Here is a 21,201-nt window from a genome sequence, read left to right as displayed (position 1 = left end):
CTGTTGGATTAGGCAGCACACAGGACCAAGACACACAGCTGTGTGTGTAACACTATGATGACGTAAGGGACACGATACATGTTCAACTCAACATACAGGCTAATAAGTCTTGGAAAAAAAGACCGGAAGACTTACCAGTCATCATATACAGAGCCTTCAGAAAGTATTTACGCCCCTTGACTTTTTCCACAATTTGTTGTGCTACATCCTGAATTTAACATGGATCAAATTGAAGTTTTTGGTCACTGGGCTACACATGTCAAAGTAGAGTCAAAAAGTATTATGGCAAGCCTAAACAAGTTCAGGAGTAAAAATGTCCTTAACAAGCCACAAGTTGAATGGCTGTGATAGGAGGAAATGGAAGATGGCGCAACAGCATTGTAGTTACACCACAATACTAAGCTAATTGACAGAGTGAAAAGGAAGCCTGTACAGAATTTTAATAAACATTCCAAAAGATGCATCCTGTTTGCAACAAGGCACTAAAGTATACTGCAAAAAAAGTGTCAAAGCAATTAAACTTTGTCCTGAATACAAAGTGTTATGTTTGGGGCAAATCCAATACATTACTGAGTACTACTTGCCATATTTTCAAGCATGGCGGTGGCTGCACATTGTTCTGTGCAATGTTGCTTTGAAGCTGCGTACGTGTGCTTCTCCCCTCAGACTGCCATCCAGAAGAAATATTAACCAGCGCAGAGAAGCACACGACTGAACAACTTAACTTAGTTTTCCCCTTTAGTTACCACCATCAACATTTCTCTCTACTGTGGGAATTGTGCTAGAGTAAATGCAATATTAGCCACTTTCAATGTAACATAGCGAAAAAACAAAAATGAACTATGCAAGAGTATGCTAAACTAACGGTGCAAGAGATTCTTGTAGACAGAGCGCATTGGATTAGGATTCTATTGCATTGACAGGCATAAATCAGGCCTGTACTCTACACAGACCGGTATGCCATAACCAATCAGAGCTGCAGTATGCCTATATGCAAATAGCCATCGCTATATATGGATCTGTGCAATTCACTTTGAACTGGACTGTGTTTACAGCATGAGTGGTTGCGAGTTCATGCGCATGTTGAGATCAGAGTGACAGCCGCATGTAGCAACCTGTGCACATTTGATCATTTTCTTTGCTAGTTAGTGAGTTATCCCAGTTCTAACTCATTTCTAGTTAACAATGGGGCAGTTGTTGCTTCCTACAAGAGCACAAAATGTGTGCATTTCTGGCTCTTTGAAAAGCAAGTCAGGTAAAGAGCTTTTTTTTTATGTCTTAAAGGGGCAGTGTATTTTGAGACGGTCTTGAATTAGGTAAGTGGCCAATAGGCAGAGGGTAGCACAATTATTCTGATTGTCTAATAATGGGGTAAGGGAATAATGCATTTTATTTTGTAAAATGGTTTCTTGCATCAAACATTTTCAGTCACCTTGTCTGAAGGACACGTGGATACACAGGTTGTCAGGCCCTGCATGTTTTTTTCTCTCGTTTTTTCCTCTGTAGTCTCATGGTATGTAGGCCTACATTGAATACCACACATTTACTGGTACTGTTGCCTGAATGATAAAACAGCTATTTCCATGTTAAAATGTCACGGGATGCATTTTTCACCATTGTTTTTGATGGTAAGCCACCCTGGAAGGCTAACATTATGATCAAATAGCCACAGTATCCTACTTGGCCACTGTTAAAAGTGTAACTTAGAGCGGGTACAGCCTTAGCGTTCACAGTAAACACACGCCTGAAGTTGCACAGAATTCTGCACTCAGCAGACCTGAAATTTGCTCAGTGCAGAATTTTTTTCTGAGGGAACATTAGTTATGGGTATGCTTGTAATCGTTAAGGAATGGAGTTTTTCCAGGATAAAAAAAAAGAGAAAGCTAAGCACATGAAAAATCCTAGAGGAAAACCGTGTTCAGTCTGCTTTCCATCACACACTGGGAGATTCCCGCAGGATAATAAACTAAAACACAAGGACAAATCTACACGAGTTGCTTACCCAGAAGGCGGGGAATGTTCCTGAGTGGCCGAGTTACAGTTTGGACTTCAATCTGCTTGAAAATATATGGCAAGACTGGAAAAATGGTTGTCTAGCAATGATAAACAACCAATTTGACAGCCCTTGAAGAACTTAGAAGATATTATACAATCCAGGTGTGCAAAGCTCTTAGACTTACCCAGAACGACGCACGGCTGTAACCGCTGCCAAAGGTGATTCTAACATGTATTGACTCCGGGGTGTGAATGAGATATTTCAATCGTGTTTTCACTTTGTCATTATGGGGTATTGTGTGTAGATGGGCGAGGTAAAAAAAAACATATTTAATCCATTCTGAATTCAGGCTGTAACAACAAAATGTGGAACAAGTTAAGAGGTATGAATACTTTCTAAAGGCACTGTAGCCTAGACTAGGCCTTTGGAAAAAGTCTATAGACTAGGCTAATGTGTATTCTTGATTACCAGTTAACTGATTTGGCAACACAATCCAGCAAATAGTTCAGAAATGTTTACGGGCCATTTGCAGGTGTGCGGATGAGAGCATCTCCTCTGGCCACCCATCGTGAATCAGTGTTGCCAAAGCATTGGAGACACATTGTAGCCACATGACGCAATAAGCAGGGTGTGCTCCTCATGTGGGGCTTGTAAAAGTTGTTCAATGGGTTGAGGTTATGATGGGGCAGATAACGCCACACTTGGGTGTTGGTGAAATGCATTTTACAGACATGGTTGCATTTACAGAACATAACTTTTCAGAACATGAAGAAATAGCCCACCGCTACAGGCTGTTAAAAAGCATGATCTTGGGTGCAAATTAATAAGTTACAATCATAGCTCCCCCCCTCCCCGGATGCTACTAAATACAGGGTGGATTTCTGTGCCTGGAGACCTACAGCCTGCTTTCACCTCTGCAATGTCAACATTGAAGTAGGTCAATTTCAGCCCTGAACCAGAGCTGAAAAGCATATCCGCAAGACTAGGAAGTATCCCTTTCACATACAGTACTGCCATATAGGAATAAATTATATGAAAGTCAAAACCGTTTCAAGTAGAAACACAGCCCCAGTGACATAATGGATAATCTTCGCCACCCGATGAAGGGCCTTGCAGTCGTGGACAGCACTTTCCCATACCAGGCTGTGATGCAACCCATCGGGATTCTCTCGATGGTGCAGCGGTAGTATATGGAGAGGACCCGGGGTGGCTTGCCAGATTTCTTCAGCCGCCTTAGGAAGTAGAGGCGCTGTTACACCCTCTTGACAAGAGTGGTGGCGTTGGCCCATGGTCTGTGACGTAGATGCAGAGAAACTTAATCTACTGCAGTCCCGTTGATGTGGACCGAGGCGAGTTCCCTCCTCTGCTTCCTGAAGTTAACAATCAAGTCTTTTGTTCTGCTGACATTGGAGGAAGAGGTTTCTGTCCCACAATGCCAGTTCTCTTACCTCCTCCCTATAGACTGACTCGTTGTTGGTTATCAAGCCGACAATCTTGGTTTCTTCAGCAAACTTGTGAGTTGGTGCCGTGCAAAGCCACACAGTCATGGGTGAACGGGAGAGGGCAGAGGACACTCCCCTGGGGGGCCCATGTGTTAAGAGTCAGTGTGAAGGAAGTGTTGTTGCCAATCCTCACAGCCTGTGGTCTGCCTTTCAGGAAGTCCTTGGAGGGAACAATAGTGTTGAATGCTGAACTGTAGTCAATGAACAGCATTCTCACATAGGTGTTCATCTTGTCCAGACGTGTTTGGGCCGTGTGAGCAGCGATGGAAATGGCATCTTCCGTGGATCTGTTGAAGCAGTAGGCAAATTGGGGTGGATCCAGTGTGCCTGGCATGCTGACCATGACCATCCCTGTTATTAGCTATGCAGAGTCATTTTAATAACTCTACCTACATGTACATATTACCTCAATTACCTCGACTAACAGGTACCCCCTGTATATAGCCTCGCTCTTTAGGTATTTTCTTAAAACTGCATTGTCTGTAAACACTTCACTGTAAGGTCAACCCCCGTTGTATTCGGCGCATGTGACAAACAACATGTTATTTGATTTGACCAGCCTCCCGAAGCACTTCATGACGACACGGGTGCATGCGCGGGCGATAGTAATTTGCCCATGTCACCTCTGTTTTCTTGGGAAAAGGGATGATTGTGGTCTCCTTGAAGAGAGTGGGGACTACAACCTGGTACAGGTTGAAGATGTCTGAGAAGATGCCCGCCTGTCAGCACACACGCTGGGGACGCAGCAAGGGATGCCATCTGAGCCAGTGGCTTTGTGAGAAATTCTGTGAATACTCACATCAGCCTCGAAGAGCGAAAGCGCCTGGTCACCCGGAACAGCGAGAGCCTTTCTGGATGGCTCAGTATCGTATGCCTTAAAGTGAGCATAGAATGTGTTAAGCTCGTCTGGGAGGGAGGCGTCAGTGGGCATCACACAGCTGGATTTGCCTTTGTAGCCTGTGAAACGGCTAGCTTAGTTAGCGTGGGCGCTAAATAGCGTTTCAATCAGTGACGTCACTTGCTCTGAGACCTTGAAGTAGTAGTTCCCCTTGCTCTGCAAGGGCCGCGGCTTTTGTGGAGCGATGGGTAACGATGCTTCGAGGGTGACTGTTGATGTGCGCAGAGAGTCCCTGGTTCACGCCCGGGTATGGGCGAGAGGACGGTCTAAACTTATACTGTTACATTGATGCTGTTGACCCGGATTACTGGTTGCTGCGGAAAAAGGAGGGAGGTCAAAAGGGGGGTGAGTGTAACGGATGTGAAACGGCTAGCTTAGTTAGCGTGGGCGTTAAATAGCGTTTCAATCAGTGACGTCACTTGCTCTGAGACCTTGAAGTAGTAGTTCCCCTTGCTCTGCAAGGGCCACGGCTTTTGTGGAGCGATGGGTAACGACGCTTCGTAGGTGTCAGTTTTTGATGTGTGCAGAAGGTCCCTGATTCGCGCCCGGGTATGGGCGAGGGGACGGTTTAAAATTATACTGTTACACAATGCTAGGCAGCGACACATGACGACACAGCATGGTAGCAGCACAAAACATGGTGCAAACATTATTGCGCAGTCAACAGCACGAAGGTCAAGAAGATAGAGACAACAATACATCACACAAAGCAGCCACAACTGTCAGTAAGAGTGTCCATGATTGAGTCATTGAATGAAGAGATAAAACTGTCTAGTTTGAGTGTTTGTTGCTGCTCGTTCCAGTCGCTAGCTGCAGCGAACTGAAAAGAGGAGCGAACCAGGGATCTGTTTACTTTGGGGATCTTTAACAGAATGTGACTGGCAGAACGGGTGTTGTATGTGGAGGATGAGGGCTGCAGTAGATATCTCAGATAGGGGGGAGTGAGGCCTAAGAGGGTTTTATAAATAAGCATCAACCAGTGGGTCTTGCGACGGGTATACAGAGATGACCAGTTTACAGAGGAGTAGAGTGCAGTGATGATTCCTATAAGGAGCATTGGTGACAAATCTGATGGCCGAATGGTAAAGAACATCTAGCCACTCGAGAGCACCCTTACCTGCCAATCTATAAATTATGTCTCCATAATCTAGCATGGGTAGGATGGTTATCTGAATCAGGGTTAGTTTGGCAGCTGGGGTGAAAAAGGAGCGATTACGATAGAGGAAACCAAGTCTAGATTTAACTTTAGCCTGCAGCTTTGATATGTGCTGAGAGAAGGACAGTGTACCGTCAAGCCATACTCCCAAGTACTTGTGTGAGGTGACTGACTACCTCTAGCTCTAAAGTAGTAATCACACCTGTGGGGAGAGGGGAACAGAGAAATGGTTCCCTGGCGTTTTGATGACCATGTAACTCTTTCGGACAAGGTGACTTATCAATATATTCGGATATATTTACTCTCAGATTCAAAAATGCAAATTAGCATCAACGTAGACATCATGCAAGACTACAAATGCCTGCAAGCTCCTGCACGTCATCTCTAGCTAAACACCTTTGCTAACAGGCATTGTTGTCGATTTTAAAACTTGCACAAGACAGCTTGCAGAATTGTAAATTTAAAGAAATTTTGCCAATTTAATAATTACTAAATGTAGCTAACATTAGATAGTTAATCCCAGCCTCAATTTGGCAGTGTCGTTCAGATCATCATAGCATTTGTAGTGGGGGGGTAAATACAGTTGAATATATTAACAAGTCACCTTATCCTAGAGAGATTTACAAGGTTAGCAAAACGTCACGCCAGGGTAAGCCTACAAGAAGCACAGTCCTTATTTTAGCTATGCGTTTCTAAAATCCACTATGGGAAAAATATATGGTGGAAAAACGATTGGAACCATTTCATTGTTTGACCGCTAGGTTTTATGGGGTTTAAGACTCATGTGGTAGGTACTATTGGGTATGCACTACACTTGAGAACCTAAGGAGAAACTCCTATTGACCAGTATTATTGCACTGGACCGGGGAATTAGTAATTACATGGGTATGGCACTACAATGCACGATCTGGTAAACACTTACCATGCAATGTAATGAACTTGGTTTGTATTCGATGCACTCGAGATAACCAAACGAATACTCGTTAACTTACCTCCACGTTTTCGGTGTGTCCTTCCACCGCTCCTGGATGAACCGTGGCCCTGTGTGTCCTCGCGTTCTCTCCCAACACATCCTCCCATGATTTGTATCAGATGGCTAACTATGTCGGGGCCCCATCATTAACCAACCGCAAGCTGGTTCCAAAACAAATATATACAGATCCACTGTACAAAATTAACGAGGTCAAGTTAATTATCTTGATAGATGAATCCACAGAGTAACGGAGGTAATGTGCACGCTGGTCGAACAACTAGCTAACAAGCACGGAAGCTAGCTAGCTAACAAGCTCAATAGTACGCTAGCTATCTCCGTTTTATTATTGTTTGATGTGATCCAACGTTTCAAAAGCAGTAGTCACGTGCAGAATGTCTAGCCAGCTAAATTGGATAAAAGTGTCAACAATCATTGATTGTGTTATAGTTCAACGCTAGACATTCCTCTATAAATACAAATTTAGACAGGTTCGCTTTCTTTGTAACCAACAGTTAAGCAACTTTCTTGCTAGCTAAAAAAGTAGTAAGCAGAATTTTATGCACTAGCGACCGGGTAAATATTTTAAACATATAGCTAACTAACTTAGATAAAACAATTGATTGTGTATATGGAGAATTTCCAACCCTTCTCATTTTTGTCAGCCTGGTTTTAAATCCCCCTTCCCTTTCTGGTGCAGATAGATACACTAACTTTTTACGCCTGCGCGTTCTCGGGGGAAGGGGGTCAAACGATTGAAAGTTTGTTTTTAAATGTTATTTTATATTTCTTCAGAGAAAATATATTTGTAATGATGCTCTATGTTTTTTGTTATTGTATTGTAATTCGAAATTGTATTTAAAAATAATAATAATAATATTGAAAGTCCACAACCTTGCTAAAAATGTACTTGCTACATTTAGCAGATGCATGGGCCAAGTAATTAAAAACAATTTAATATTTACAACATACAAAGTTGTCTTTGGAATATGCACTTGGCCACTTCCACAACAAACAAATGGTGTATTATTTGGTTAGTAAAATATCTAGCTACTGCTCGTAGTAGCAGTAGAAATCATACGTTAAAAATCATACGACGTTATAACGTTTTTTTCTGACCCTGAGCTCAGGGTAACCGCAACGCATGCGCACTTCAGTTTGAACCAAGGCTGTTCATGATGGCTGCGGATAGTGCCTTGCTATTGGGCTTGGTAGAAGAATTCGTTTTGGGACAACAGGACCGCAAGGCGGTAGACACCGCAACAGGTAGCTGCCAAAAGTATTTAAGTCACCTTTCTCTCTGATACGGCTTTTGAGATAAAAATCAATGAATGACACATAAATCGCGTGTGACTGATGTCTGGCAAAGATGCTAGCTAGCAGCAGGCTATCACAAGTCAAAGCTACATCCTGTGTTCAACCGCACGCTATAGAAATAACCGACAAAAAAGTTGGCCTGTTCAGTTTTTTTTTTGTTGCACGTATACAACCTGGCGATCAATGTCTCTTAATTCAAAGGAATGTATTAACCGCTGTTCTTGGCCATAACCTGAATGTTTTTTAGCTAGCGAGCAGATCTGACCTGTTTGCTACAGCTGCACTAGGGTTGAACAGCATTTATGTAAATATTAAGACAGCTGAGTCAGCACAATATTGCTCTGAAAATGTACGGTAATCCAGTAATGAGAAGTGCGTTGTACTCCGAATTGTCCCCTCTTTTACACCAAGCAGATTGTAGGACTGTTAAAAAAAACAGTAGTTACAGCTTCTCTGTGTACCTTTTGTGATAATGGGACAATTCGGTGTAAAATGCATTTGTAATCCCTGGATTGAGGTACATTTTCCGAGAAAAACTCACACAGGCTCCGTGGTATCTTAATTTACACAGGAGGAATTCTGTCCGACCCAAGTGCCGCTGTAAAACAAGCCGGTCGGGTTTGCTGGCAAGCTAGGTAGCTCGATCTGAAAAGGGTATTTCACAACGCATTAGACTCTGGAACTACTTTCCTGTCCCCTAAAGTGGCTGCATGATGTATCCTACTGACCACTTGTCTTTTTCACTTGTTAAATAAATGCATGTTTCAAGTTTTAATGTCACATGCACAAGTACAGTGAAATGCCCTTCATTTTCTTTGCATTAGAACTCAAGGCTGGACAGTTTACTATACTGCAGTTGGTTGAAGCCTTGGGGTAATGTATACACAATCATCATTATTGTCCCAGTTACTAACAATGTCATTAACTTCAATGTCATGCAGTTCTAGCCTCCACTAACAAGTTGACCATCCTGTCTCTGTGAAGTTTGCATCTGACCAGCTCCCAACCCCAGACCCGAGGCCGTGGTGTCCAGCTCCTCTCCAATGTCCTACAGGAGTGTTATGGAGACCTTACAGAGAGAGAAGGTAGTCAACACTATAGCACCTCTTTGGCATCATAACCCATCTTTGCCATTTGCTTAGTGTGTGCTATATGTCCTGTCAATTTTACTATCTTCTCCTTTTTGTTTTGTCCTAAGTGAAAGTCCTTATAGTGTTTTATGAGAACAGATTGAAGGACCACTATGTCATCACACCACATGTCATACAGGGGCTGAAAGCGCTGGTAAGTCTCAAGCTGAGTAACCTCTGTCATTTTAAATTTCACAAGGATATTAGAGAAATGTCAATATTGTCCCGTCAAAAGTGAACTGAGCGGGAGAGGTGTTATCTTGCCTATCCCTGACGGACATCTTGAAATATCCTCTCAGACCAAATGCTCAGTGTTGCCGCCTGGGTCTGCAGTGTCCATTCTGAAATCACTATTCCAGGACATCCATGTGCAGGTAAATACACCCAACCTGCCCCGTCAAGTGTAAATTCTCCTAAGTAATGAGCATACAGTAGTTATTAAAGGGTGAATAAGCCCATGTGTTTCTTATACTGCAACACCCTGACTCTGTTTATCTGGTTTCTGTGTCTGTGTCACTACAGTCCCTGATGCTGGCGGAGCGGTCATGTGTTTACAACATCCTCATCCAGCTTATGGAATCCAGAGAGTCAGGTAAGAGCCCAGGTAGTGTGGTAGCCATAATGGAGAAATCCGCAGGGTCACGGAGATCCTTGTCGAGAGTCTTACAGCCTTGAAATAATTTGCGTGATCTATTCTGCATGCTACGTACTGGAAGGTTGTTACATTGATTGACTACTTTTCCCATCCCACAGAGCTGAAGGGCCTGGGTGCAGACTTTGTCTTTGGGTTTGTCCAGTCAGTGGATGGGGAGAGAGACCCACGCAACCTTCTGCTGGCCTTCCATATCGCTAGGAAGATTGTCCATGAAGGCTATGATCTTGGTGAGAACAGTCACGCGCGCTCTCACGTTGTTGTGCAGCTATTGTTGTTGCAAAACTTTTTTTTTTTTAGTTGTACATGTTGTCGTCTTGTTCTTCGTTGTCGCTGAGGTTTACCGGGCTTTGAGTGAACTCGTAACACGTCCAACCGGAGGCATACCATCTCGGCAGCGCTGCGAATGACTTCATAAGATGATTGCACATTTGTTTCTATTGCGTGACGACATATTTTGGTGCGACCAAATCACGGGCTGGTCCCACCAACTGAAAATGTTAGTGGCGCCAGTGCCACCAGGAGGGAAAGTTAGTCTGTAGCCCTACACACACACACACACACACACACACACACACACACACACACACACACACACACACACACTTCTAGTCTAGAAGAGAGGTTTAAGCACCCTTTTATGTAGACCAGTATTTGGGTTGAGATTTAATACATGTGTTATTATCATTCGCTTTTCCTTTTTATTTAACTTTTATCATGACCTTTTAAGTATATTTTATCTTAACAATTATTATTCAATGATTCCTCAATTCTGAGAGTATGATCCAGTCTGTGTTTTATTTCAGGTAAATTCACAGAGGAGCTGTTTGAAGTGACATCCTGCTATTTCCCTATAGACTTCAGCCCTGTAAGTGTTAGTTTCCCTATAGACTTCAGCCCTGTAAGTGTTAGTTTACCTATAGACTTCAGCCCTTGTAAGCGTTTGTTTGCGAAGCTGCTGTGGACTTACACCAGTCAGGAGACAACGCTGATGTGAGACTCTGACCTGTGTGCTTTGATATCTGAGCCATGTGTCACTGACTAGCATCTGGCAGAGGATTGTAAGAAATGGTTAACCCCCAGAGTTAAAATACTGACAGACAGCTCGTGTACCGTTTTATGTGATTCACGTTGATGGACAATTGAGGCCATTTAGAATTTACTAGAACCGCTTTCGATGAACGTTCATTTGATGAGCATTTACAGCTGTAGGGAGGGCCGTTTGATGAGCTGGACGTTTGTTCATTGAATGAAAACAGTTTTAATTGTTCTCTGTTTTGAAATGGTTGACCCATAGAATGAGAATCATTCCATTTCAATGGGTTGACCGCCATCTAACTCCGTGTGTGTGTGTGTGTGACCCCACCTAGCCCGCGAACGACCCCCATGGCATCACCCAGGAGGAGCTGGTCCTGGCCCTGAGGGTCGTGCTCACCGGAACACCACGCTTTGCAGAGGTGGGGGGTGGACATACTGTACTGCACACTACACATACAGTAGGGGGTAAACGAGAACAATACACAATGCGTCGTCTCCTCCCACATCCACCATGTCTGGAAAACGAGACGACACAATGCATTGCCTTTTAGGGCGTCAGAGGTGGTCTTTGTGTGTGGTTGCATGTTTGTGAGCGGCAACGAGGACACGGGAAATGGTTAGGGTCTGTGGGTGCGCCTGTAATCACATTCTCTTGTTCGCCTGCACAGTTTACAGCAGGTATAGAAGGTGTAGCTCCCTCAATCAATACAGTACATGAATCAATAATAGCAGTAAAAGGTTCAGGTAAATAAAAACGACAAGTAATAGAAGAGCTAGTATTTTACACCATTTATGATGAGTAGTGACTTGGCCATGCAGTAGAATAAGCTATATAAAAGAACAGCAGTGTTCACTGTGTGTGTGTGTGTGTGTGTTTATGGTTGTTTGCGTGTGTGTTTGTGTATACGTTTGTGTATGAGGGTTGGATGGGTGTGTAATCAGAGCAAATGGAAACTATTTGCACCTTAGAGACTAAGGTTCAGGTCTGCTCAGGGAGACAGCTAGGGTTAGCTGTTCAGCAGTCTGATGGCCTGGCGGTAGAAGCTGTCTTTGAGCCTGTTGGTCCGAGACCCGATGCTCCGATACCACATGCCAAATGGTAACGGAGTGAACAGTCCGTGGCTCGGGTGACTGGAGTACTTGACGACCTTTCGTGACCTTCCTCAGACACGTCCTGACCGGTGATGCAGCCGGGTTAAGATGCTCTCCATTGTGCAGCTGTAGAACTTGGAAGAGGCACTGTGATTGGACCGTGTCAGGTCCTCTGTGATGTGCACGCCAGAGGAACTTGAAGCTTTTGCTCCTCCGCTGCATCCCCGTCGATGACAATAGGGGTCGTGCCCCCCCTTTCCTGTAGTCCACGATCAGCTTCTTGGTTTTACTGACGTTGAGGGAGACATTATTTTCCCAGCACCACTCTGCCAGGGCTCTAACTTCCTCCCTGGAAGCTGTCTCATCGCCGATCCGGCCCAACGCCGTTGTGTCGTCGGGAAAACTTAATGATTGTGTTGGTGTCGTTTGTGGCCACTCAGTCGTGGGTGTACAGGAAGGAGCTGAGCACGCACTCCTGGGGGGAACCCTCGTGTTGTGGGTCAGCGTGGCAGAGGTGTTGTTGCCTGATTGGCAGAACCACCAGGGTTCTGCCAATCAGGAAGTCCAGGATCCAGTTGCAGAGGGAGGTGTTCAATCAAATCACATGTATTTATGAAGCCTTTTTACATCAGCAGATGTCACAAAGCGCTTGTAGAGAAACCCCTACCTAGGGACCTTGAGCTGAGTGTCAATGCAGGTTCTGATTTGTGGATTGTCTCGCTTCAACAGTTCCTGCTGCCACTGATCATTGAGAAGCTGGACTCCGATGTTCAGAGTGCCAAGCTGGACTCCCTGCAGACCCTGGTAAGACCTTGTCGGTTACCTCACCTCAGATCATCTTCACGTTTTACGTGTGCGGCAAACGGCATTCATGTCTTAATGGCCCGCATTTTCTCCCCATGTTGCAGACTGCCTGTGCTTCTGTGTATGAACATAAAGACTTAGCCCAATTCCTACCAGGCCTTTGGGCCTCGCTGCGCAGAGAGGTACGTTTCAGCGCAGCTTGGGGGCCAGCGACATATCAGTACGGTTTGTAGAAGAGTCCTATACGGTGAGCTGTGGTAAGGCTACGTGAGGAATCTTTGACAGCAGATCATCTGAATGGAGAGTTTTGTTGACCTCCCTGTGCAGGTGTTTCAGACAGCTAGTGAGCGGGTGGAGTCCGCTGGCCTAGCCGCCGTCGGTACCCTGACAGCCTGTCTCTCCCGCTCCGTCCTCAACTCGGACTCTGAAGACTCCCTCAATGTCTTCCTGGAGCTGGTCCTCAAAGGTACCACCTCAAACTTTGTGGTTCTGGGCACAAGCGGTGTTTGTTTATTGTCGTTGTGTCGCGGTGTGTGGGGACAGTCTATTCAGGAAATGTGTGAGAAGAGTCTGACTTGGCAATCACATTCTCCTCAGGGCTTACCACAGTAGTAGAAGCGTTAAATCGGAGAGTGAGAGACTGCGTGGGGGGGAGGTGTATATACACTTTACATAATAAGGTACACAGCGTCCTGATATAAACTCAGCAAAAAAAGAAACATCCCTTTTTCAGGACCGTGTCTTTCAAAGATAATTTGTAATACAAAATTCAAAAGGCACTCACACATCTGAGCAATCTTTTTGCAGGTGCAAAGATAATTTGTTAAAATCCAAAACTTCACAGATCTTCATTGTAAAGGGTTTAAACACTGTTTCCCATGCTCGTTCAATGAACCATAAACAATTAATGAACATGCACCTGTGGAACGGTCGTTAAGACACTAACAGCTTACAGGCAATTAAGGTCACAGTTATCAAAACTTAGGACACTAAAGAGGCCTTTCTACTGACTCTGAACTCTGACTCACAATTCCTCCATCAGTGCTCAGACTGTCCGCAATAGGCTGAGAGAGACAGGACTGAGGGCTTGTAGGCCTGTTGTAAGGCAGGTCCTCACCAGACATCACCGGCAACAACGTCGCCTATGGGCACAAACCCACCGTTGCTGGACCAGACAGGACTTGCAAAAAGTGCTCTTCACTGACGAATTGCAGTTTTGTCTCACCAGGGGTGATGGTCGGATTTGCATTTATCGTCAAAGGAATGAGCATTACACCGAGGCCTGTACTCTGGAGCGGGATCGATTTGGAGGTAGAGGGTCCGTCATGGTCTGGGGCGGTGTGTCACAGCATCATCGGACTGCCTGCCATGACTACAAGCTCAATCTCAACGCTGTGAGTTACAGGGAAGACATCCTCCTCCCTCATGTGGTACCCTTCCTGCAGGCTCATCCTGACATGACCCCCCAGCATGACAATGCCACCAGCCATACTGCTCGTTCTGTGCGTGATTTCCTGCAAGAAAGGAATCTCAGTGTTCTGCCATGGCCAGTGAAGAGCCCGGATCTCAATCTCATTGAGCATGTCTGGGACCTGTTGGATCGGAGGGTGAGGGCTAGGGCCATTCCCCCCAGAAATGTCTGGGAACTTGCAGGTGCCTTGGTGGAAGAGTGGGGTAACATTTCACAGTAAGAACTGGCAAATCTGGTGCAATCCATGAGGAGGAGATGCACTGCAGTACTTAATTCAGCTGGTGGCCACATCACTTTTGATTTTGACCTCCCCCCTTTTGTTCAGGGACACATCATTCAATTTCTGTAAATCACATGTCTGTGGAACTTGTTCAGTTTATGTCTCAGTTGCTGAATCTTATGTACATACAAATATTTTCACATGTTAAGTTTTCTGAAAATAAACGCAGTTGACAGTGAGAGGACGTTTCTTTTTTGCTGAGTTTATATAGATCTCTCACACACACACACACACACACCATCGCCAATGTGCCAACCAGACCCAATGTTTTTCTAGACTGTCAGCACCACCTGTGTGAGCCGGACCTGAAGCTGGTGTGGCCCAGTGCGAAGCTGCTGCAGGCCACCTCTACCGCCTCCTACAGGGCGAGCCACAGAGTTGCCGCCGCCGTCCTGCCGTCCCTCATAGAGCAATACAACAGCCGCACACAGGTGAGTCACACCATCCAGCTAGGACGTTCCATTATCGTCAATGTTGGTGTTCGTCTCACAGTCTTGACTGTTGGTCACAATTTGATTAGTTTGCCCATGGCAGCTTCATTACTGTATGAATTGGTGGCTTCCTGCAGTCACAAACACAGTGTTATTGCGTTGTACGTTATGGTCTTTTGTTTACCCGATATTGCCACCTGACATGTAGACGCCCTGTTATAAGTATCTTGGTTCTATCTTGCTTCCTATAGGTGCATGATGTTATCAGTGAGATCTTTCATATCTGTCTGTCTGCCCCCTGTGTAGTGTGCTCAGCGGCGCACCCTACTGGAGGTGTTACAGGGCTTTGTCCACCCGGTGACGTCCTCAGAAGAGGGTAAGTGTAACCTCCTTTACTGTCCCTGTCTCTTTGTGCCACGTCTCGTTCCTCCTGTCCTCTGCCATTGTATGCCTCGGCTGCTGAACGTGTGAATTTACAGTGCTGCATTTCAGGGCCCCATTTGAAAGAGTATTTGAAGCCGGAACGCCGTTAGAGTTTGCCCATGCGTTATGACACTTTTAATGACAAATCGAGCTTTAGGAATGATGGTCATGTCCAGCCTTTTGTACTGTGCAATAACTCCCAGTCCCTCCTGAAATAGTTAATCTCTCCTCTTTTCTTCCTGCTTTGTGTGGCACTGTGAATTGTTCCATGAACCTTTTCTCAAATTTGTCACACTTGTACTCTCACAACACCCCCCTCTCTCTTCCCCCCTAGATGAGAGTGTGCTGTTGGACTTCAGGCAGTCTCTGTGCAGTATAGTGTTCTCTGCTCTGTCTGAGAGCAATGCTGACCTCCAGATCACATCTATGCGTTTGCTCACTGCACTGGGCCAACAGACAGGTGACTCTCCTAACCTTTCAACCCCTCGTCCAATGAACGTGGACCTGAACCCGCTCCCAACACATTCGAGACCTTTTGAGCTCACCCCGCTGCTACACCGGTCAAAATGTTATTTTTGTCCACATGCCGTTCAGCTTGTGCCTGTTACTGTGGGATAGAGAATACATTTGATTGGCCTTTTCGCTTCGTGCTACAGCTCCTTTTACTAGGCTGAGACGTATAGGTTGACATCTTCCACCTCTCTCCTAGGCCTGCTGTTAGAGTCAGATGTGGAGCTTGCCGTTGACCACCTCACCAGGCTCATCCTGGAGGAGGGAGATCCTAAAGTCAGGTTAGTTCCTGGTTTCAGTTGCTCCGGGAGGGAAATCCGAAGTCTATGATACCTAATCAATCAAATAACACAACGGCTTGGTCCTCCTCCTCTCTCCCCGTCTGTCCAGCCTGGCTGTGGTTGAGTGTGCAGGGGCTCTGGCTCGCCTGCACCCTGCAGCCTTCATCTCTAAGATGGTTCCACGGCTGAAGGAGGAGATCTTCTCAGGTGGGTTAAGGTCAAAGGTTCGAAATGCCAACGAAGGTCTTCCCCCGTCATTACCATGCCTTCAGTTGCATCGTTCTAACCAGAGGACGTTTACCCTACTGAGCCCTTCCCTCTCCTGTTCCCAGAGCCCATGGCACAAGGTGACAGCGCCACGCCGTCCCGGGAACATTCCCAGCAGGCAGTGCGTCAGCGCTGTGTGGCGGCGCTGGCTGCGGTGTCGTCCCGGCCCAGTTTGGTTCAGGAAAGCACACCTGTCCTGCTACAGGTCCTCACCTCTGCACACACTGGTATGTGTCACCGCCACAGGCTCTTCTGTCATTGTTTAGGTAGACCCTTCTAAATATCTATGTTCTAAACTAATATCTAGATTCTGATAACGATGTAATCTCCCTCCCAACAGGCACTGGCGCGTTCTCATTGGAAGAGGTGATCTCTGTCTGCCACAGTCTGCAGAAGATAGCAGAGCAGGCCCAGGACACTGAAGAGACCGGTGGCGTCTTCCATGACGTCATTCCTCGCCTGCTCGGGCTGGCATTGCAGGCAGCTTTGCAGGGTGAGAATATCCCGACCAACAGCCTGTGCACCACATTGTAATGTGAACCAGGAGGTACAACCTTTTTTATTGAACCAGGAAGTCCATTGAGATAAGGGTTGTACTGAGAATGTGTTGGTTGTTTTTAGCGAATATATGAATGCAAACCTATGCAAGCGAAATGCAAATGACAAATGGCCTCCACGTCATGGTGTTGGACAGATACAGGATTTGTTTGTTTTTTTGACTGACCTGGTGTTTCTGTTTCTGATCTGTGTGTATGTTAAGGTTCCTCAGGCCATTGTAGCCCGATACTCGAGGAGACTGTCCTATCAGCCATGGTACCCATCATCAGCACCACCTGTGCCCGACTACAGTCCCGGTGAGTTGACATCACTGAGACAGCCAGCCACCCAGAAAAGACACACACGTCATTGATAATGGGACATTTGATGTTATATGTAAATATTTTGGCTTGGCGCTAACCACTGCTCCGTCACCAGACTGGCTGGCCAAACAGCCTCGCTGGCCGTGTCCCTCTTCCTCGACGGTGATGTTTCCTTCCTGCCAGAGAACGCCTTCCCCGCCCAGATCCAGCTCCTCAAGGTCAGGTTTCAATGCTAAAGACAACCAGCCATCTCCTATTGAAAATGTTTTCTTCACTGTTATACCTACAGAGGACACCCCAGGGACAGGATGCATCCTGGGAATGAATAAAGCATTGTATCGCAGAGTGGTATGCGTTTGAGTGACATTGGCCTTTGACTTTGTCCTCCGGACGCAGGCAGGTGACTCCCGGAGCCAGTCCCAGATGGTGTGCCTGCTCATGGGTTGTGTGTGCTGGCTGCCACGGACCGTAAGACCCCCACCCCTCCCATATGCCTCTGCACCTCATGACAAGCCTTCAAAATGTCATATTTTTAACATTGTACTGTTAAACGTTCATACTAAGGATACCTGTTTTGTTGTGTGACACTGGATGACTGTGCGTTGCCTACTTGTTAAGGTCTCTCATGCACATTTTTTAAATGGCTTGATTTCGCCTGTGATCGTAGACTGACTGACCGTGTGCCCCGGACAGGTGGAGGTGCCCCAGATGGACAGGCTACTGTTGGAGTTGGAGGAGCTGAGCTGTACCTGTGACCATCCGCTCTCCTACACGTCAGCCGCCAAGTGCTACGCTGGGCTGGTCAACAAGAGTCCCGCAGGCGAGTCCTCCGGCCGTGTCCTTTGACCGAATGGGAATTGGTCAAGTGAATGTTGGTGGGATGGTATATTAATCGTGTGTGTGTGTGTTTCTCTACAGGTGAAGTCCTGGACTCTCTGATAGACAGGACGTTAAAGAGGATCTCCACTGAGCTGGACTCTGCGTCCTCCCCCGTCAGAACGCAGGCGTTCACTCTGCTGCTCTGGGTTAGACCCCAGTTTACATTACTACTAATACGGCAGCATTCTATTAAGAACACTGACGGCCTACCTTCCCCTAACCCGGGCGGCGCTGGGCCAGTTGGGCGCCGCTGGGCCAGTTGTGCGCCGCCCTACCTTCCCCTAACCCGGGCGGCGCTGGGCCAGTTGTGCGCCGCCCTACGGCAGTTTGTATCCATTACGTTCCCCATTCCCCTTAGCCCATACTGAACTGTCCCCAGTACAACCCCTGCGTCTCTAGACTAGGGATCACTGATACTACTACGGCCTTCTCTCCATCAGGGCGAATGGTGACTTGCCTGTGGTACATTGTTGTTGTTCCATCCATTCGTTCATACAGTTGTGAATGTCTTGTCTCTAGGTGTCCAAGGCTCTCCTCCTTCGCTACCACCCTCTGTCCACAGCCCTGACCGACAAGGTAAAAGGACAGGAGTCCTCTTTGTCTTCCCACACAAACAGTCTGTTAACTGTTCTGTGTCTCGTCTCCCCCAGTGGAAAACCTAGCCTAATGTAACAATGAAATCTAGTCGTAATTGTATCAAACCATGAACAGTAGACAACGTTTTTTTTAAATTCCTTTTTGTATTGAGTTCACCTCAGTTTAGCAGTGGAGGTTAAGGGATGAGGCAAGGCTAGAGAAATGGCCCTACCTCAGTAACCTCACACACACCGCAGTAATCCTGTGTGTCTGTCTAAGCTCTTCTCCCTGCTCAGTGACCCAGAGCTGGGTTGGTTAGCGGCCGATGGATTCTCTCTCCTGATGAGCGACTCGCCGGACGTCCTGAACCGCGGTAGCCACGCCGACGTGCGCATCATGTACCGCCAGCGCTTCTTCACGGAGAACTCTGCCAAACTGGTCGAGGGCTTCAACGCCGCAGTCCAAGGTACTGTGAGGAGACGTTCACGATGCACGACAGACGCAGGACATGTGTTGTGATGAAAATGGTTAAGCAGTTTGAGAGTCCTGTTCATTTGACAGATTCTTCACTTCCCCTTCATTCTCTCCCTCTGCAGAGAAGAAGTCTGGCTACCTGAAGGCACTGTCTCACATAGTGAACAATCTACCCAGACAGGTCCAGCTTACTGAGCTACCAGCGGTACGTAGACAGGGACCAGTGCCAGACAGGCGAACAAAAACAGGAACGCCTTAGAAATATGTATTTCCTCCATGAATATTGTGTTTTATGTCTTGAAATGTAAAACGCATTTGAGAGTTTCATCCCATGTGTATTTTGTACATCTGTGAGGAACATTCTCTCACTCTGGCACTGTTTATCTTATGGGTATCGCGTGGCGTTGTCCCCCCTTTTCTATTCTCCTCTGTGCTTGGTCAGCTCCTGCCCCTCCTGCTGGAGGCCCTGTCGTGTCCGGACCAGGGGGTGCAGGTGTCTACCCTGTCCTGCTTGCAACCGGTCCTCCTGGACCCCCCTTCAGCCCTCATCACCCAGCTGGAGGTGCTGGTGGGCCGCACTCTGGCGCTCACCACCAGCCCTACCATGGTATGTATCATGTTATAACAGCCACCACACAAGGAAGCGAAATAGCTAAGGGAGTCTAAAAATGTAAGTGTCGGGCAGAGGATGTGTTCTCTCTGTGACAGAGTTTGGGCCTCTTGCCACACAGACCTCGTGTATCTTATTATTGGTAATATGCCATAGACCGATGACTCGGCGGTAGACCTCTCAGCCGTGTCCCCGCGAGCGTTCAATACATCTGTGCCTGTAAATGAAATGCTGCTTGACTACCAGCGCAGTCTTCAACTTGAAATGCAATTAATGGCATGAGCCCCAGAGTGCAACTTAGCGTTTTTGATATCTGGACGGTTCAGTATTTTAGCTAAGTAACCTTGAGTGCCATAGTCCCCATACAGTTACAATTCATTAAGGTAATTTTTTTAAGTCTGTGTCTGAGGTCTGTCTCACCTCGTCCTCACAGAAAGTGCGGATAGCCTCACTGCGCTGTATCCATGCCCTCTCCCGCTTTCCAGAACACGAGGTAAGACTCTGGCCTGTACTTCACATAACCGCTGACTGATGGGCCTTTTTTAATAAGTGATCGCTATTGGCCATGTCAACTGATTCATTATGAACTCTGGCCATTAACAAACCCTTCCCCCGGCAGATCATGCCCTTCCGTGCGAGGGTGCTGCGCGCCCTGGCTGCCCCCCTGGACGACCACAAGAGGGTGGTGAGGAGCGAGGCGGCGGTGGCCCGGAATGAATGGTGAGTCAGTGAGTTCTTCTGGGGTGAGGCCTTCAAACATTCTCATAACTACAAGGGATAGGGTCAGTTGTGGCAATCTGTTGATGATTCCTGTTCATCTTCGAACAAAGGCAGAATGCCAATATGACAGGAAAGCCTAACCTAATGAGAAAATTACAATGCGTCTTTTCTCATGTGAAGGTTCCTTCTGGGGAGTCCAGGAGGCAGGTGAATTTGGCCCCCAATCCCTGACTAGGTGTGGGAGGGGACAGATGGGACGGCTTGCTCCTGAGGAAGAGGGCTTGGGGCTCTAGCGCTGCCCATGGAGTTTGGGACATCGCACCACCACCCACAGCACTTCATCTTGTACATGAGATTAAACACAGACGGCAGGTAGCTTAGCGGTTAAGAGCGTTGGGCCGGTAACCGACAGGTCGCTGGTTCGAATCGACTAGGTGAAAAAAAATCTGCCGATGTGCCCTTGGGCAAGGCACATAACCCTAATTGCTCCTGTACGTCGCTCTGGATAAGAGCGTTTGCTAAATGACACACACTTGTTGTTGAACTGCTTCTAATCATCAAACGTGAGAGGAGTTAGACTGGCCACTGCATGGTGGCATGGACCTACGGGTGACAGCCTACTGCAACTTCATGGAATGACTGAGCTGCACTGAAACAAGCTTGGCACAGAGAGAAGAAAACAATTTATATTGGGGAGAGGGGTGTTAATGAATGTGTGACCGATTACCCATGTATTATTCAATGATTGATGTGGTTGGCTACACATTTCACTTGGCCAACTTTGAGCCTCAAAATTATGCTGACGATGTGGACAATATTTAAAATGTCTAACTTAAGCTGTCAATAAAACTTTTTGTAAATGTA

The 21,201-nt window shown here is 46.5% G+C and overlaps 2 protein-coding genes across 3 annotated transcripts in view; one reads left to right on the top strand and one right to left on the bottom strand.

The window, feature by feature from the left end:
• The window catches only part of LOC110499032 (ubiquitin domain-containing protein 1), an 18,339-nt gene extending 11,089 nt beyond the window's left edge, over window positions 1-7,250 (bottom strand). The window contains exons 1-2 of the mRNA XM_021575862.3: window positions 7,170-7,250; window positions 6,545-6,686 (exon numbers count right to left, since the gene is read on the bottom strand). Of these exons, the coding sequence (XP_021431537.1) occupies window positions 6,545-6,632 (88 nt within the window). The 5' untranslated portion in view covers window positions 6,633-6,686; window positions 7,170-7,250. The remainder of the gene's footprint in view (window positions 1-6,544; window positions 6,687-7,169) is intronic.
• LOC110499027 (MMS19 nucleotide excision repair protein homolog) lies at window positions 6,627-21,201 on the top strand. Of its 2 annotated transcripts, XM_090212493.1 has the most exons (31): window positions 6,627-7,788; window positions 8,664-8,712; window positions 8,824-8,924; window positions 9,038-9,123; window positions 9,269-9,343; window positions 9,492-9,561; window positions 9,723-9,851; window positions 10,428-10,489; window positions 10,992-11,078; window positions 12,481-12,555; window positions 12,660-12,737; window positions 12,883-13,021; window positions 14,583-14,737; window positions 15,044-15,113; window positions 15,495-15,620; window positions 15,870-15,951; window positions 16,061-16,158; window positions 16,284-16,445; window positions 16,559-16,711; window positions 16,979-17,072; window positions 17,194-17,296; window positions 17,475-17,546; window positions 17,772-17,898; window positions 17,997-18,103; window positions 18,477-18,533; window positions 18,813-18,999; window positions 19,130-19,212; window positions 19,450-19,614; window positions 20,051-20,110; window positions 20,237-20,337; window positions 20,518-21,201. In XM_090212493.1, the coding sequence occupies exons 1-31, from the start codon at window positions 7,698-7,700 to the stop codon at window positions 20,546-20,548; spliced, it is 3,075 nt and encodes a 1,024-aa protein (XP_090068619.1). In that variant the 5' UTR covers window positions 6,627-7,697; the 3' UTR covers window positions 20,549-21,201. The 2 variants fall into 2 exon arrangements, with proteins under 2 accessions (XP_090068619.1, XP_090068620.1); XM_090212494.1 differs by lacking the exon at window positions 8,664-8,712 and having other exon boundaries at window positions 7,678-7,788; window positions 8,781-8,924.

This window comes from Oncorhynchus mykiss, chromosome 20, assembly GCF_057628025.1.
Source record: "Oncorhynchus mykiss isolate SJ-2025 chromosome 20, ASM5762802v1, whole genome shotgun sequence".
NCBI lineage: Eukaryota > Metazoa > Chordata > Actinopteri > Salmoniformes > Salmonidae > Oncorhynchus > Oncorhynchus mykiss.
This window is presented reverse-complemented; position numbering and strand designations above follow the sequence as displayed.

What these genes read in the sequence shown, in the direction of transcription:
- LOC110499027 (XM_090212493.1), top strand. Translation starts at nt 7,698, where the DNA reads ATGATGGCTGCGGATAGTGCCTTGCTATTGGGCTTGGTAGAAGAATTC. An exon ending in TATGGAATCCAGAGAGTCAG is followed by an intron (nt 9,562 to 9,722) that starts GTAAGAGCCCAG and finishes CCCATCCCACAG; the next exon opens with AGCTGAAGGGCCTGGGTGCA. An exon ending in CCCAGATCCAGCTCCTCAAG is followed by an intron (nt 17,297 to 17,474) that starts GTCAGGTTTCAA and finishes CTCCGGACGCAG; the next exon opens with GCAGGTGACTCCCGGAGCCA.